Source organism: Vombatus ursinus, unplaced genomic scaffold (assembly GCF_900497805.2).
Source record: "Vombatus ursinus unplaced genomic scaffold, bare-nosed wombat genome assembly UNPS02014818.1, whole genome shotgun sequence".
NCBI classification, from domain to species: Eukaryota; Metazoa; Chordata; class Mammalia; order Diprotodontia; family Vombatidae; genus Vombatus; species Vombatus ursinus.
Genome location: NW_020954596.1, coordinates 15,626,687 through 15,645,391, shown reverse-complemented (window position 1 = coordinate 15,645,391; position 18,705 = coordinate 15,626,687). Strand labels below are relative to the sequence as shown.

General features: G+C 42.0%; 1 protein-coding gene across 2 annotated transcripts in view; it reads left to right on the top strand.

Moving 5' to 3' along the window:
• MAN2B2 (mannosidase alpha class 2B member 2) overlaps positions 1–18,705 on the top strand; it is an 82,231-nt gene that overhangs the window by 49,912 nt on the left and 13,614 nt on the right. For both annotated transcript variants that reach the window (XM_027836252.1, XM_027836253.1), the window contains 5 exons: positions 1,238–1,424; positions 4,107–4,237; positions 6,070–6,341; positions 12,724–12,915; positions 17,124–17,376. In XM_027836252.1, coding sequence (XP_027692053.1) covers positions 1,238–1,424; positions 4,107–4,237; positions 6,070–6,341; positions 12,724–12,915; positions 17,124–17,376 — 1,035 coding nt within the window. The remainder of the gene's footprint in view (positions 1–1,237; positions 1,425–4,106; positions 4,238–6,069; positions 6,342–12,723; positions 12,916–17,123; positions 17,377–18,705) is intronic.

The window sequence follows — 18,705 nt, the reverse complement described above, 5'->3', positions numbered from 1 at the left end:
CAGAATGGTCAGCAGTAAAGAAGGGAGGTCACAGATCCACCTTATTCTTCAGGTTTGGAAAACACTGGTCTAGAGGAATCATATTGGAAGTTCATAGTTAACGTGAAATCAGCAGGGTCTTTAGCCTCCATAATCTCTCTGTAATCATATTCTTTATAATATACTCTAGAGTCCATTCTTTGAATGCTCGAGCTGGAAGGACCTTAGCAACTAGCTAGGCCAGCCCAGTGATTTTACAGTAGAGCATCCACTTCTGGTAGGGACTACAAGCCAAACGTCAGACATTTACTAAGCACCTACTTTGTATCAGGCACAGAACGGTGTCTTTGAGAGCCCTGAGGCACTCCCAGTCAAATGGGGGAAACATCAGAGCCAAGTTCTAGTCCTGGGTAGGCTGCTTCTCTTCCCAGACCTTCCATCTGTGAAATGAGGTTGACAGCGTTTGCACTACCTTTTTTATCTGGGTTATTGTAAGACTCAGATGCTTTAATTGATATAGAGCATTTTTATAGCCACCAAATTCTGCTGTTGAGATTATTACTGCTGGGAGAGATTGTATAGTCTCCATCCCCATGTAGGAGAGCTAAGCACTTCTACTCTCTGGGACTCAGTTTCCTTTTCTGGAAAGTGAAGAAGTTGAAGTTAATGGTCTCTAAGGACCCTCTAAGCCTTATCATTGTTGATTCCTGACTTTAAAGTCGAGCTTTTTTTTTTTTTTTTTTTTTTTTGTTTTGGGGCAATGGGGTTGGAACTGGGGAGCACCGTGTTTAACTTTTTTTTTTAATTAAAATGTTTAAAAACAGGAGAATATTTTACTTTAAGAAAAGAATTAACCAGCTTTGTTTCAGATGGTGAGCTGCCCTTGCTGAATTTGAATTCTATTTCATATCGTATAAGATATCTTAGAATTTTAGAGCTGGGAGAATACTGCAATATAGAATGTTTGAGCTTCATGTGACCTGGGATACTATTCCCCTCTTCTGACATTTGAGGAGATTGAGTGACTTTCTCAAAGTCACAAAATTAGTTTGGTCAAGTCAGGATCAGAGCCCAGGTTTGCTTATTCCCCTCGTGCCACAGCTGTCTATAGCATCAAAATAAAGTTATAGGTCAACTTTTCAGGAACGCCTATAATGCACGAAGCAAGCATGCCAGCATTTAATGTTTGCTAGTCCAGGAAAAATTGGCTGCTGGGTTTATTTAAATTCATCTTTTATAACTGCGTATTTTTTTAAAGGTTCAGCATCACGATGGCATAACAGGAACGGAGTCCCCCAAGGTGAGAGATATGTATGTAGACAACCTAATGGAAGGAATGTTTGACGTAAAGAAGCTAATGGTGTCCATCGTCCTTGACATGTTCCGGGCAGAGAAGAAAGAAGAGCTACAAGCTGGTGTCTCTGATAGAGATTCAGGCAAACGAGGTGTCTGTTAGAGAGCCGTCCCACTCAAGAAACCATGGGATTATGGGGGAGGAGGGAGAATCAACTGAGCAGTGTGAGGTGGTGGGTGCAAAACCAGAAGACTAGAGTGTGAGTTCCATCTCTACCCTGGGGGGTTATTTCACTTTTTTGGAACTTCATTTTCCTTGCTTACAAAATGGGGATAAATAATACCTGCCTTGCTTACATGGTATAGTGGGAAGAACTCTGGATTTGGAGTCAGAAGACTTGGGTTCATATCCCACTTGTGTACTTTATCATTTCTGTGACCTTGGGCAGGTAGCTTTCCCTCTCTGGGCCACTATTTGTTCATCTCAGTCAATAAGTATTTATGAGGCATCTCCCATGTGACCGCCATGGGTTCGGGCCCTGGGGATGCAAAGATAAGTGAAAAAGCTCTTACCTTCTAGGACTTACAGTCTATCAGGGAAGACAGTAAGTAAATATATAGGGGGATACCAAAGAGACACAGGGTGATTGGGGGAGGGAAGAGCAGGAGGTCACTAATAGCCAGGGGGAATCAAGAAAGATTCCCCATAGAAGGTGAAGGAGATGAGGAGATCTAAGAGGTCTAAGGGGGACTGCATTCCAAACATGTGGAACAGTCAGTGCAAAGGCACAGAGATAGCAACAGGGAATTAGAAGAAGGACAGTTTAACTACATCACAGAGTCTGTGAAGGATAGGTAGTCCACAGTAAGGCAGAAATGGCAGGTTGGGGCCGGTCTGGAAGTAGGAGAAGGGTTTATATTTGATACTCAAGGTAGTAACAGACCCTGGGGTTGATAAGGGGAGTGACCTAGTCAGACCTGTGCTTTAAGAAGGTCACCTTGGCAGCTTTGGGGATGCTGGATTGGAGTGGGGAGAGACTTGAGGCAGTCACACCAACCAGAAAGCTATTGCATTAATCCAGTTGAGATGAAGAGAGTGGGTGAAGTGTGAGACATTAAAGAGGTAAAACTGGCAAGATCTGGCAATCTTGGTATGTGGTATGTGAGGAATCAAAGATGACACCAGGGTTGCAGGCTTGGATGACTGGAAAGATGGTGGTTTCCTCAGCAGAAACAGAGAAGTCTGGAGGAGGCATAGGTGTGGGGGGGAAAGGTGAGTTCTGGTTTGGATACATTGAGTTTGAAATGCTTGAAGGACGTCCAGATCAAAAAAAGTCTGATAGGCAGTTGGTATTGCAGGCCAGGAGTTTATGGCAGATACTAGGGTTGTATATATAGATCTGGGAACCATTGCGTGGAGATAATAATTAAATCTGTGAAAGCCAATGAGGTCACTAAGCTAGAATGGATACAGAGAGAAGGAAAGCATTGCCAAGACAAAGCCTTTCAGTAGACCCACACCAGAGGATTTGCTATTCATGGTGATCCAGCAGAGGAGACTGGGAAAGATCAGTCAGATGGGTAAGAACAGACTCACAAAAGCCGTGTCCCAACATCCCAGGGCGGAAGAGCATCCAAGAGAAGACAGTGATTGATAGCGTCAAAGGCTGCAGAGAAGTCTAGAAGGACAGGGGTTGAAAGAAGCCCTTCAGGTTTGTTGATTAAAAGACTGTTGATAACTTGGTAGAGAGCAATTTCAGTCGAGCAATGGAATCAGAAGCCACATTACAAGGAGTTGAGAGTAAATGATAAGAGAGAAAGCAAAAAGTCACCACTGAAGTGATAGCTTTTCTCGTGTGACTGAGAAAGGGAGGAGAAATACAAGGCGGTGGCAAAATGAATGGAGGAGGCTTAGGACCTCTAAAACTCTACTTGCTTCTAACTGTAGGAACTAATTAAGTAGGTCTTCAGGAAGAAGTATTAGACTTACCTCTGTAGCCCTTTCCTGTCTACTTCCACATGTGATCCACGCAGCAAACTCTGTGACATTGCCAGGGGAGATAGTATTCTCTCTAGTTTACATTTGAGGAAACTGAGGCTTAGATGCATGAATCTGATTGTCCAAGCTCCCACAGCTAGTAAGTGGCAGACACAGTCTTCCAGGCTGGTCTTAGAATTCCACACCCAGAGTTATTCTCATTAGATAGCTGGGGCTGGGGCATCTAAGTATTACAGCAACTAAAATGCCATAAATAGAGGCCCAGATGTGGGAATGAGCATGAAGAAGGAAGAATGATATTGTTGCTTTAAACAGAGTTCCCCAAGTACTTTAAATCCACGTGTATATGTGTCTCTATACACACATATATGGTATACTGTATAATAATAGTAATAGGTTTGTAAAGCACATTACACATGTTCTCTCATGTGATGCTACCTTGTGAGGTAGGTACTGTTATTATCCCCATTTTACAACTGAAGAAACTGAGCCTGAGAGAGGTTAAACTGCTTGTTGCAGGTCACACAGCTAGTCGGGGTCTGAGGGAGGATTGGAACACAGGTCTTCCATACTCCCAAGTCCAGCACTCTATACTTTACCACCTCATGACCTCAGTGTATATGTGTGTGTTACATACATACATTGTACAATAGAGTTATATACATTATGCCAACATGCACACACATGTATGTCTGTGAGCGTTTTGCCTTGGTTCCGTTTCTTTACACAGATAGCAGGCCTGTGTAAGCTTCAAATTCCCCTTCTCCTTTGGGTGGCTTTGCTGTTGTTTTGGCTGTCAGTAAGTGATGCATTCGATTTTGTCTTTTCTGGAAAGGTTCTGAGGTGAAACCATGTGCTGTTGTGTACAACCCCCTGGCTTGGACCATCACCACCTTTGTTACTGTTAGCGTCCGTTCTCCAAGCGTCGTGGTCGTTGATGAATCTGGACATCCTGTGCCTGCCCAGGTATTGTTTTTCGTGCTCTCTCCTCCATGCTGTGGTTTGCCTTAAGCTCACTGCCCCCGGTGCTGAAGAGGACCTGGGGTCCTAGGTCACGGACTATAGGATTCAGAGCTGAGACCACTACCCCGCACTGCCCATACCGAACAAAGGACCCCCTGGCCAACCTGTAAAATACGTTGTACAAGTGGAATTATTCCCATTTTTACAAGTGATAAAGCCAGAGCCCGAAGAAGTAAAGTGATTTGCCAAAGGTCACAGTTAGTAGCAGAATCCTTGCCCAGACCTAAGTCTGCTGGCTTTGAGTCAGCTGTTCCTGGCCACTCTGTCTGCTGCCTCTGGGAATGTTGGATGTGAAAGAGCCCTGAGAGTACACGTGGTCGAACCCTGAGCCCAGTGCCCCAAGGGCTGAGATGGAGTCCTCGCTCTGGCTCTTACTAACTGGATGACTCCAGGCCTATGGTTTAAAGTAGGAGCCGAGTCTCCTCACGGAGTTAGCGTGTGCTTTGTGGGGCTTTGGTGAGGAAGGGGAGCGTGCATTCCAGGCCATGAGAAGACGTAGAAAGCACCAAATTGGAGTGAAGGGACCTGGGTTCCAGCTCCACCTCTGACATTTATTGCCTCCGCATCCTTGGGCAACTCACTCACCTTTGTGCCTCTGCTTCTTCACCTGTAAATGAGGTGCTGGACTAACTTACCCATAAGGTCTCTTCCACATCAAATCTCATCTTGTGATCCCATAAGAAAAAGCTCTTTAAACTGCCGGGGAACTGTGAGGTGTTATTTCCGTATTAGCCATTTTGCAAAAGAAAATACACAAAAAGCCCCAAGAAAAATAAAGTATGCCTCAATCTGCATTCAGAGTTCATCAGTTGTCTCTCTGGAGACGGGATAGCATTTTTCATCATGGGTCCTTTGGAATTGTCTTGGATCATTTTCTTGATCAGCATAGCTATGTCTTTCACATTTGATTATCCTTACAGTGTTGCTCTTACTGTGCACAGTGTCCTCGTGGTTCTGCTCACTTCACTTTTTATCAGTTCATACAAATCTTCCCGGCAGTGCAACCTGTTATTAATGGACCCCTTCTCACTCTCAAAAATCACAGCTGCACTTTCTAAATGTTCACAAAACATTCTTTTAATATTGCATTCTAGAACTTAGCCAGCAGTCAGTTGAGCTTACTTTTGTGTAGTCTGAAAACCTAGTCGTCTTCATTTTTTGGAAGGTCACGGTCACACTTGCCCAACTCAGGTAATGCCTTCTCAGGTCAAGTCAACAGGCATTTCTTGTGCCTGCTGTGTGCCAGTAGTCACTGTGCTAAGAGCTGAAGATACAAAGAGGGGCAAAAGACAGTCCCTGCTCAGAAGAAGCTCGCTGTCTAATGGGAAGGAGAACATGCAAACTATATAAAACAAGATAGAACATAAATTGGAGATAATCAACAAAGAAAAGACTTACTAGAGTTGGACAAATGTGGCCTTAATCTTTCCAAAAAATGAAGAGGTTAGATGCATTCTTCCAACCATAGGCCAGTGAGCTTAACTGATTCCTGGCAAAGTTATTGTGTATGTGTCTTGTCTCTGCATAACTGTTTGTGTGTAATCTCCCCCATTAGACCATGAGCTCCCTTAAAGTGGGACTTATTTTTGCCTTTCTTTGTTCCTCTAGTGCTTAGTATTGTGCCTAACCCATAGTAGACGCTTAATAAATGCTTGTTGGCTTGACTTGTAGAACCTGTCCCATTCAACAATACTTAACAAATCTCACTGAAAGATTCAGCAACATTGGACAGGCCAGGACTAAATTATCTAGCTGATCTCACTCTTTCTTTGCAGATCCAGAACTCAACTGACTCTCAGTCCATCTATGACTTGTACATTCTGACCACCATAAAGGGTCTCAGTTACCGGCGTTACTACATTAAGTTAACTGGCAAATTTGAAGAGGCTCACCAGGAGTCAACCTCGATTGCAAGAGTCTTCCAGTTCGGTAGGAAATCTAAGAAGTCTTCACGCTGCTCTGGCAGGCGACTATTTCCTGTGACAAACGAGTGTTATTCTATACTCATGGACCAAGGCACCAATTTAATGCACAGCATCATCGAGAGGTAATCCACCTGGCTTGTCTGGGCTTGTTGCCGGTGTCTCTTGGCTTTAGGATGGTAAGGACGGGTGTTCCTCTTAAAGACCATTGGTCCTCAGGCAAAAAGAAACTTCATTTGATTTTTATTTATTGGAGAAATATGTAGTATATAGGTCACAGGCTTTTTAAAGTAAGAAGAATCACAAGCCTTTATTATAATCACGACTCACATCTCTAAGGTGCCTTTTAAGTTTTACAGAATTTATTCACAACAGTTCCATGAGGGAAGTGGTAAAAATGTTAATATGTATTACACGTGAGGAAACTGAGGGTCTCAGAGTTGGTTGGGTAACTTACCTGTGGTCAGTAGTGTTGGAACCACAAGTTAAACCAAGTTTGTTGATAGTAAGTACCATGTATGGGCTTTCTACTACACAGTAATACCATAAATACATTTTTTTTTAGTGGGCTTGTGATTTTTTTCTTTGTTTGTTTGTTTTTGTTTTTTTGCTTTTTGGTGAGGCAATCAGGGTAAAGTGACTTTCCCAAGGTCACACAGCTAGTAAATGTCTGAGGCCAGATTTGAACTCTGGTTTTCCTGACTCCAAGGCCAGAGCTCTATCTATTGTGCCTCCTAGCTGCCCCTTGTGATTTCAATGGTGTAGGAAGCACCCAGTGAAGAAATTCCCTCTACCAATGCAAAATGGCACCTCTTTGCACCTTAGTCTTCAGGAGCTGCCAGGGCACAGGGAAAGATTAAGTATGTGGAAAGCTAGTGTAGTGGCTTGAGAACTGGTCTTATAGTCAAGAAGACCTGGGTTCAATTCCCGCCTATGACCCACACTGACTGTGTGACCACCAGACAAGTCATAAGTATGTTAAGTACAACAAATGATTAACAAAAAAATAGACTTTACTTTCAGACTATTCAACTCATCAGGCTTTTATTAAAAGTCTGTTCGTATTTATTAAGTGCCTGTTATGTGTTCAGCACTGTGTTAAAGCTGTGTCAATTCAAAGACAAAAATACAACTGGCTTTGTCCTCAAGAAGGGTTCATTCTATTGCCCATCAGTGGCACAATTATTGTTTCCATCTCCAAGATGCAAATCTTGGCATCATTCTTGCTTTTTAATGCCTTATCTCCAATTTCTTACCAGCTTCTGACCTTTTTTTTTTTAAAGAGACTTTTAACCACTATAAAATCATCATCACAACTAGGAGGCCAAAAGAAACTAGAAACTGCAAAACAAAAACAAAAACAAAAACCAAATGGGGGCAGCTAGGTGGCGCAGTGGATAGAGCTCCAGACTTGAAGTCAGGAGGACCTGAGTTCAAATCCAGCTTCAGACACTTACTAGCTGTGTGACCCTGGGCAAGTCACTTAACCCCATTGCCCCATTAAAACAACAAAACAAAACAAAAACAAGAAACTAGAAACTAGAAACTAGAAACTGCCTCAGCCAACAAACATTTTGTCTCTTTGCTAAGCAGACTTGTTAACTAAGCATTGGGGAAGACAAAAATTTAAATATGACACTGGCTTGTCTCACATGGGGCTTAAGGCCTTTTTATCTGGTCAGGAAACATAACACATAGAAAGAAGCTTCAAAAAAATAGTAAAATATATAAAAACAAATTAATGTTTTATAGACCCTGGGGGAAAAGAATTTCCAGCACAGTACAAAAATTTAAAGCATTCCTTTCTTTAATTTTGTAATTCTTCACTGTAGAAAAGCTTAGAATATCACCACTATTTTAGATAACAGAATTGATAGCTGAGCAAGAAGCTTTGAGAAGGGAAATGAATTACCCAAGATCCCACAACTAGTGGGTGCCAAAAGGGATTCGAATTTAGATCTTTGGATCTTAAAAACCCATTTTTTATAGCTGGAACAATCTGTCCCCAGCCCTGACTATGGTGCTGTACTTAGGCCTACCGGATCCAGATAATACCTAGATTTTGGATATCTCTTTTCTTTCCCCTAAAAACAAAAGACAAAGAATTTAACCCCTGTGGTTTTCATCCATTCCCTGTCCTTAAGGAAAGTATTTGATGAACTCCTCCTCATTAAGGTATAAACACTTGTTCAGAATGAATGCATTTTAAACCTTTTCAGTGTAATTGTGTATTAGCATTCCTTAAGGCAAAGGAAGCATTTCGAGTATCATTGAGAAGATAGCAGGGAGAAATAATTGGGGGCAGAGAGGTCTTTAAAAGATAATTGCCAATATTAGCCAATTAGTTCTTAATTAGAACTGTTTAGAAGGATAGAAATATAAAATATCTGACTTAGACAGGACCTCAGAAATCCAGTCATTCATTCAGCAAATATTTATTCAGCATCTATTTTGTTTGGAATACTAAGATAAGCACTTGGAGGGGTAGCTAGGTGGCACAGTGGATAAACCCCGGCCCTGGAGTCAGGAGGACCTGAGTTCAAATCCGGATTCAGACACTTACTAGCTGTGTGACCCTGGGCAAGTCACTTAACCCTAAATGCCTAAAAGATAAAAAAATAAGATAAGCACTTGAAAAGCATAAGGATAAATAAAACTACCTCTGTCCCAAGAGCTCTCAGTCTAGAGAAAAAATTAAACACATATACAATACTGTTCAGTAATTCTAATGTAGAATGGACCAAAAGAGATTTCTTCTAGACCAGAGGTGTCAGAACGTAAGAGCTGCAGGATACTTCTGATTGCAACCTGAACTAGATTAAATGTAATTTGAGAAGTACTTAATAAAATAAATTAAAATATAATAAAGCAGAGATAATGTTAATAAGTGGATTTCTAAGTCAGTATGCAGCCCACCTGAATCCTTAGGTACAATTTATCGGCCCCTATTTCTGTTTGAGAGGCAGTGAGGTGGCATTGTAGATATAGGGCCAGGCTGGAGTCAGGAAGATCATCTTCCTGAGTTCAAATCCGGCCTCAGACACTGACTAGCTGTGTGACCCTGGGCAAGTCACTTAACCCTGTTCGCCTCAGTTTCCTCATCTGTAAAATGAGCTGGAGAAGGAATCCAGTATCTTTTCCAAGAAAAACCCGAAAGGGGTCACAAAAAGTCAGACACAAGTGAAAAATGGCTAAACAACAACATTTCTATTTGAGTTTGATACCACTGTTCTAAACCAACCCTCAAGGCTCAGAGGGAGGAATGCCTTGTCCAGGGTGATTCATCTTAGTCCAGTAGCAGCTGAGACCAGAGACCAGGCATCTAATTCCATTCTAGCATTCTTTCTACTGTGCTATACCACGGTGTTTTGTATTCAGTCCCCTGAATATGGCACAAGGTGATCAGGAGTACTGGCAAGAATGATAACTTGAAAAGTGCCTAGACCTTCATCTCTCAGCCCCTTCCATGAGTGTGATCAGTAGTGGGAAGAAGCTGCGCTGTTGGCAGGACAAGTGAGATGATATTAGTAATAAGAACATGGTGTTTCTGTCCTGCTTTAAGGTTTACAAAGTCTCGTGCTCACAAATCCCATGAGGTAAGTTGTGTCAGGAGGATCGTCACTATTTTGCAGATGAGGAAACAGGCTAAGAAATGATGGAGGGGCAGTGAAGTGGTGCAGTGGATAGAGCCTGCCGTAGAGTCAGGAGGCCCTGAGTTCAAATTTGATCTCAGACTAGACACTTGACACTTACTAGCTGTTTGACCCTGGGCAAGTCACTTAAACCCAGTTGCCTCGCCAGGAAAAAAAAAATAGGGATGGGAATTGCGGCCTGGAATTTGAATCCAGGAGCTCCTGACAGAGTTTGGTGCTTTCCCCCCCTACCGCAGAGTCAGACTGAATGGCCTTCAAGGAGTCCTCAGTGTGAAGGGCCTCAACATGGACTGGTGGGTGCTGGCAAAGTAGGAGGGAGCAATGAGGGGAGGGGAAAAAAGGGCGTAGCAGGGATTTGGGGCCAGGTCAGCAAGTTAGGCTAGGGTGCTAAAATACAATAAGGCACTTTAACCTAGTGGTGTCAGACTCACCTGGAAGCATCCTTGCAGGCTCTATATTGACTTTAAGAACTACAAATTCATGTTATCCATGTTGTGCTGTATTTTCATTTATTTTGTTAAATGTTTCCTAATTACATTTTAATTTGTGACATCTCTGCTCTAGAAGCAACTTTACTGATTAGAGATCTTAAGATCATAAATTCAAAACTAAAAAGAATTTAAAAAAAACTTAGGATAGTGCTAAAAAAAAAAAAACCACTAGTCTAATTATTAAGAGACCTGGGTTGACGTTCCATAGTGGATAGAGTACTGGCCCTGAAGTCAGGAGGACCTGAGTTCAAACCCAGGCTCAGACCAGACACTTGACACTTACTAGCTGTGTGACCCTGGGCAAGTCACTTAACCCCAATTGCCTAAAAAAAAAAAATCTGGGGCGGGTAGCACATACCTATACCCTCTGCTGCTGGGGAGGTGGAAGCTGATAGATGTCTTAAACTCAGGAATTCTGAGCTGCTAAGCTGAGCAGGTATCCTCACTGAGTTCAGCATTAATGAGGTGAGCCTCCAGGAAGAAGGGGTGAGGAGGGACCAGGTTGCCAAAGGAAAGGTGAACTGGCCAAAGTCCAAAAACAGAACAGAACAAAAGCTCTGGTGCTAATCAGAGTGGGACCAGATCCATGAATAGTCTCTGTACTTCTAGCCTGGACGACATAAGGGAGACCTAGACTTTTTAAAGAGCCCTTTTTATAAAACTTCAAATACTTGAGCTATTATTATTAGGGTATGAGCACTAGTCTGCTTTGACCCTCAAGGATGGAGGAAAAGAGGCACTGAGCAGAGCCCAAGGCGTTGAGCTGTTCACCCTGAAGGCAGGAGCCAGGCCTTTCTGCAAACAGCATTCTCAGTTCAATTCGCTACTGGCTCTTGGCCACCCAGTGTATACTGGGGAGGTTGGGAGTGACAGTTTTCTGAGAAGTCTTGCAGTATCTGTCTGTACAGATGTTATCAGAACAATCCAATTCACAAACATGTGGTTAGACACCAGCAGGCTAACCATCACTTCACATGGACACACATGTTTGGTTCTACTGAGGTCAGAGAGCCATCCAACTTCTGAGTCGCACATTTCACACCTCCTGAGTAGCCTGTGAGAGCTGCTGGAGTAGGACACGCACAGGAAGATGCTTGGGCTGACTGTAGACTGTAATTAAGTACCCACTGTGGCCAGCTACAAGATGATGTCTTGTATCCTCACAGGATGGTGTAGTGTATCCCTAGGGCCTTGCATGCAGTAACTGCTCGATAAATGTGTATTGAGAAAGAAAGCCAGATTGGGAGTCAGGAGAATAGGTCCTTGTCCTAGTAGGTGTGCGACCTGGTACAAGGCACAGCCTGTTTTCTCATCAGTAAAACGAGCCTATTGAGTGAAATCATCTGTAAGTGCTAATGTTCTAGGTTCTGTGTTCTACAAGAGGCATCACGGCGCAAAGCATAGAATGTCAGACTTGGAGTCAAGGAGAACTGGTTTAGAGTCCTGATTCTAGCTCGCTAGCTGTGCAGCTGTGAGAGAATCACTTACTTTGGGAGACTCATTTTCTTCCTTTATAAAACATGAGCCTCTACCCCTGCTACCTCACTGGATTGTTGTGGGGTTCAAATGAGTATTAAAAACTCTGTCAGTTTTTGAGCACTGTATCAGCTACTAATGTTCTAGGATTTCTTCCTTATCTCTCACATTCCCACGTCTCTTCTGACTTCCGGGAATCTTACAGATACACATAGTGAATTTATGATTAAAATTTGACTGCCTGTGTGCCTAGAAACTGGCTCCATCCCATCCACAACCCTGTGAGGTTGGCAGGGCAGGTGTTACCCATTTTACAAATGAGGAAGCCTACTCCCATTTGTTTGACTTGCTTAAGGTCTCCTACCGTGGAAGGCAGAGACACCCCTACAGACCTTTAGACTAGAATTCCAGGACTCCCTGCACTGTGTTTGCTGCCTTCCTTTGTTTATTAAGTAACTTATTTGTTGAGTGACTTTCTTTCTCTTCTTCACACATGATTTTCCATGCATTTTCAGGGCTCTTTCACACACACCTGAAATGCCTCTGAGAATCCTTGCTTCGGTGCCAATTCTTGCATTATCCTTGTGGTTCCCACCCCCATGCTTCTCCCCGTGATTTTGCATTCATTTTGTTTACGCTTTGCATAGACTTCCACTTGCATGTTTTGTTTCCTCCAATAAAATGTAAGCTCCTTAAGGGCAGAGATTTCATTTTCATCTTTGTATCCCCAGCACCTAGCATCTCACCTGGCACCCACTTAATAAACGCTTGCTCTGGCTCTAAATCCAGTGGCGTTTGCACAGCAGATTCTCTGCTCAGGTTGCTACATATCTTTCTGCGAAAATAACGAATGAGCAAGGAATCTTTGCTCTCTTGTACCTTTACAGGGAGAGTAACCAGACTGTACGAGTCACCCAGCAGTTCCTGGAGTATAAAGTGAATGCTGATTTGGAGCACGGACCTATTTCAGACAACTATTTGTTTACCCCAGATGGATCAGCAGTTGAAGCATCAGATGTGGTGGGGTTGGAAATTGTGGCTGGAAAACTGGTGACGGAGATCCGGCAGTATTTTTATAGGTAAGGTATTAGGCTAGAGACTGGACCGTTTTCACTTCCTGCTTGTGAGCAGTCTTTTCAGTCTAAAAGGCTGCTTAAGCTGAGGAAACAGCTTAACCTTTTTCTCTGAGTATTCAGTCCTTTCTCTTTAATGAGTTAATATTTGCGAAATTGAAATCAGAGACCAGTTTGTTTAAATAAGGATTTGCCAAGAGTCCACAAAACCTTGTAGATCAATTATAGAACCTCAAATCAGGACGTCCAAGGTTCAGATCCTATCTCAGGAGCTGATTAGCTGAGTGACCATGGACAAATCATTTAACCTCCTAGGGTCCCAATTTCTTCATCTATGAATTGCAAAGTTTTGAAAACCTTGAAGTATTCAGGAATGTGAATTATTATTTGCTTGATTTTTTTCATACTATTCAGGTTTATGGAGCTCCTTGTAGTTCCAAAGGATTTACTATAGATTAACTAATTTGATCTTCCCCAAAGCAGGGAGAGTAAATATAAAAGTTACAACAAGGGGCAGATAGGTGGCGCAGTGGATAGAGCACCGGCCCTGAAGTCAGGAGGATCTGAGTTCAAATCCATCCTCAGATCAAACACTTCACACTTACTAGCTGTGTGATCCTGGACAAGTCACTTAACCCCAATTGCCTAAAAAAAAAAAAGTTACAACAACAACTCAGAAACCAGTGACTCAGTGTCTGATATGGGACAAGTCATTTCCCCTGCTAGGCTTCAGTTTTCTCTTCTGTGAAATGGATAGGTCAAACTAGATAATGTCTAATATTCCTTCCAGCTTTAAAATCCAATGATATACCTTTATCTTTATAAAATGCTAGGGGAAGGTAGTACAAACATGGTCATATCCATCTTACAGCAAAGGAAACTGAGACTGAATTAACTAAGCCATTAATTAATTAAGTCAGACAGCCAGTAAATAGTGGAGAACGACCTCAAATCTCAAGTCTCCTAATTCCAAGTCCTCTCAATTCAGTAAACATTTATTAAGTACCTGCCCTGTATAAGAAATTATGCTAGGCACCAGAGTTATAAATGAGCAATAGTCCCCGTATTCAAGGAGCTTGTATGTTGCTCTTTCCACTAATGTATCCTAAATGTGTAACTCTATCATCAGACAAAATTTTTGTGGTTATGCATTTAATACATAAATTAAGCTACAGAAGGGAAACAATGAAACTGTGGAAATGATTGAAGGGTAGCCAATATGGAGGAAACCTTCTTCCAATCACTTTGCAGAATATGATGTGACTTTCTTATTTTCTTGGGTTCACTTCTTTAGTAGAGGAAGAATTCATAGAATGTCAGAGCCAGGAAGAGGGCTTATAGAGTGCACCAAAAGACGTTAGAACTGAAAGACATCTTTAAAAATCATCTAGGCCAACCTTTCTGTATCAGATTGCTTGGGTAGGCTGGTGAAGCCTATGGATATCTTTTCAGATTAATGTTTTTCTATACATAAAATAAAATACAGATAGGTTCAAAGGAAATCAATAAAACTGAAATACAGTTATCAAATAAAAAGAAAGTTCATGGACTCCAGATTATGGTACAATTCCTCCTTTTCATGGTTGAGGAAAACTGAAACCCATAAGTGATCTCTTCAGAGTCAGAGAGAAGATTGTGATGCATCTGAGTTACTCAAAGCATAGTTAAGTGTTCTACACCTAAAAACACTTACCTCTCCTTGTGCATTGATACTCTCCAAGTTTCTCTGTGGACAGGGCTGTTTTGTTGTGCTTTTGTTTTTCACTTTTGTATATCATCTGCTCTTCTTAGATACTAGCTTTTCTCTGATGGTTTCTTTATATGCTTTAAGTAGAATACATGGTGTCCCAATCAGTATTCAGAAATTTTCCCTCTATCATCTGTGTAAGTTCTAAGGATCCTTACTCTCAATTTCTGCTCACACTGATGAGTCAGTCCCCTGAGAAAGGCCACATCTCCTCCAGAGATCCTAATGGTACCCCGAAGGGATCTAGGTGATTTTTCTACTGCCATCAGCTGAAGCCTCCATTCCAGTGCATTTTCCCTAATATCTGTCTCCAGGTAGTATCTCCCAGTTGATGATACCTCCACCCTTGCTTCCTTTAACCAGTTAAATCAATCAGCTTTTACAAAAGGCTATTTACTGAGAAAATACAGCAATAAGAGAGGTATAAACTCTTCCCCACTTTGACACTTGGAGGCACACTTTTCACCCATACCGCCTTGGTCCCCAGGGTGTATGGGCTCAACTTTAAAGCAGTTGCTACAGAGCATTTGTCCTACTAAGTACACTTCTGGATGTGGCATGGCTGTTGAGTGAGTTGCAGTTTCTCTCCCAGCTGCTTTCAGTCCACTTCTGCTGGGGCAAACAGTGGAGTGGGGATTTTGTTTCTCATTGGACTCTGCTGTCCTCTGGCATGGACACCACCTCCCCGGCCTCCAGCAGCTCACTCTCCCAACATTTTGAAATTCATGCGATTGTAGCTTAGTCACATACTCTTTCACCTACGAACAGGAAGGCACAAATGCACAGAGGCCCATGTTGACCACATGTTGACCTAGGTGGAAAGGGCCTGAGGCCTTTCCCAACCTGGAGTTCTGTAGAATGTCTTCCTCACTCAAGTCAGCCAGGCAGGAAAGAAGGGGTAAGCTGCCCCTGTTAGAGTCTTGTCTGTCTGCCAGTTCTGGCTCAGCAGCCAACTAAGAAGGCCCATCTTCATTACTAGATAAGAGGACTAGAAGCAGTCAGTATACCTGCCTGTGCTCTGAATCAGAGAGGAGGCCCCTTCTGCAGTATCTCATCACACCTTTTCATGTGGTTTGGTGGTGAGCAGGGCATGCGATGTGTGCTTGGGGAACGGGCCTCCATGGCCCAGCCCCTACACCCAATACATGTAAAATCATCTTTCAACCTCACCTATATTAAAATACTTATGTTTTCTAAAAGAAAAAAATACACAAGCTTGGAGTCACTTTTCCAGGGTATGAATGTATTGCTTGATATAAAAGGTTCATCTCAAGACAGTATTGATAATGATAGCTTACATTTATTTACCACTTTAAGATTTGGAAAGTGTTTTACATATGTTATTTCATTCAAGCTTCACAACAACCCTGTGAGGTAGGTGCTCTTAATGTTTCCATTTGATAGGTAAAGAAACTGAGGCTCAGAGGGGTTAAGAACAGAACCTAACACATACTGGGTGCTTAGTAAATGCTTATTGATTGACTGACTGATTAAGTAACTTGTCCAGGATCACACAACTAATAATTGTTTGAAGTGATATTGAATTCAGGTTTTCCTAACTTTCCAAGTTGGGCCTCTGTTCATGACACTGTGAGACTTTAAGCAGAGAAGACATTGGATTTGGAATCAGGAGAGAGGCTCACGTTCCAGGTCTACCACTTTCTAGCCATGTGACCTTTGGATGAGTCATCTTCATCTTTCTGAACTTGGTTTTCTCTCTTCTCTAAATGGGAATCATAATTCAGTTGCGTTCAACAAACATTTACTAGAGGCACAGCACTGTGCTAGGCACTGGGGGAGATACAAAGGTGGATATACTACCAAACTCTTAGGGTTATCATAATGATCAACAGAAAGGGTGTATGTAAAGCCCTTGTAACAAAAAAACAATTTCAGCAAGCATTTATTCAACAAACATTGTCTAGATGGGTCTATAATAGGAGACTGACAACTACCACCGTGGGTCAGAGCCTGTGATCTCACCAGACTGGCATTTGGACTCTCACAAAGAGTGTGAGAGGAATGGTATGACTACTAAACTAGCCTGCTGAGGTCAACCATTGTCAAGAAACGTAAATATTTAGGCCATGCAAGCACATTTAAACTATTAACTAACCAGAACTAAGATGAACAAGGAAAATTGTCCTGTACTATAAGGTTCCCTGTATGATATACAGTAGCAGAAATAGAAAAAAATCCCTGGAATTGAAGATGAGGATTTTGAGAAAATCACAAGGCTAGGGGATAGATGTGGTAGGGACCCAGTATAAGCAGAAAATCACCAGGGCTGTTCAGGAGAGAGTGTGAAATCTAATTTACTTTATTCCTACATTTTCCCAAAAAAGAACCAAAAACCTCACTTCCACATAAGGAATCCTGGTGATTCCCCAAATAATCCCCAACCTCATTTTTTCACTTGTTTCTCATTTATTCATCCCATAATACCTACTCTTTTTTTTTTAAATAGAAATTTCACAGTAAAGGATTATACCTATGCTGCCTATTCTCGGATCTTCCATATTCCAGAGGGTTATGATGGGAAGCTGCTCTGCCACAGGATAGAACAAGAATACAGGGTGGGGCCCTTGAAACTGAACCGTGAGGCAGTCCTGAGGACAAGCACGGATTTAAACAGTCACCAAGTCCTTTATACAGACGACAATGGCTATCAGATGCAGAGAAGAACTTACAAAGCATATGTGAATAACACCGTGGCTCGGGTAAGCATTATTGAGGTTCCTGAAAGTCAGAGATCTCAGGAATCCTCAGGACCCACTCTGTACCGAGGCAGAGGTGCCTCATTCGGCTGGCATGAGTGAGAAATGAGTTGGTCCACATATGTGAGATTATATAACTAAACTGTAAGTACTGTAGTAGCTGTAAGTACTACTCACTTTCCATGACTTAGAGTGACTGTTTACTTTTTTACTTTTTAATAATTTCTTAATATATTACAGTCACTTCCCAGAGACTTTCCTCTCCTTCCCTTCTTCCCTCCCTCCCCCCCTCCAACCTCCACCCCCAAGAAGTATTGTTGAGTGGAACAATCAGCACTGTGACCTTCTTTGGTGATGTAGGCCTCTTTCCTTCCTGGGATTCCTCTATCATGCTCCACTATCAGTCAGTTAACAATCAGTCAACAAGTATTGATGAGGCCCAGGCACTTCACTAGGCCTTGGGGGAAAAAAAAGGAAGTCAAAAGACAGAACCTGCCCTCAGGGAGTTCACAGTCTAATGAAAGAGACAACATGGAAACAGCTATAAACAAACAAGATATAGACAGGATACACTGGAGATCATCTTAGAGGGAAGGCATTAGCATTAAGAAGGGGGTGAGGTGGTCAAGGTTCTTGCAGAAGGTGGGATTTTAGCTGAAACTTGAAGTCTCTCTCCATCCTCTGAAATCACTTTAGGTCACTGCACTGACCACAGTTAATATACCCATTTTGCATGGAAACTTTTCCAAACTGTATTACACATATACTTGCCTTTTTTTCTTTAAAGTAAAATTTTATGAATGTATTTTGATTTTACACCACAAATATTTCTAGACCCAGTCTCACAACTGAATTCTCCCTCATAATGGGGAGAATCAGTAAAACCAAGGGACACAGTGGACACAGTGACCTTATCTGATAATGCATAGCCTGCTCAGTATCTCCCATCTCTCCACAGAGTGCTAATGACTCTTTCATTACCAATTCTCTGGGACTAAGATTGATCGTTATATGAGTTCAACTGCCTTTTAGTGTTATTTTTGCTATGTTATTGTAATCTTTCTCTGTGTTGCTTTCCTTATTCTGCTTACTTCTGTATCAGTTAATTCATGTTTTCCCAAGCTTCTCTGAATTCCTAATAATTATTGTTTTTCCATTATGTTCATGTCACAGTTTGTTCAACAATTCCCCAATTTTTTTTTGCCACAAAAAGTGCTTCTATGATTATATACATATATAAAAATAATCATTATATATAGACATCTAAATATATATGTGCTTAAGCACAATATTAATCTCTGTATACACACACACACACACACACACACACAC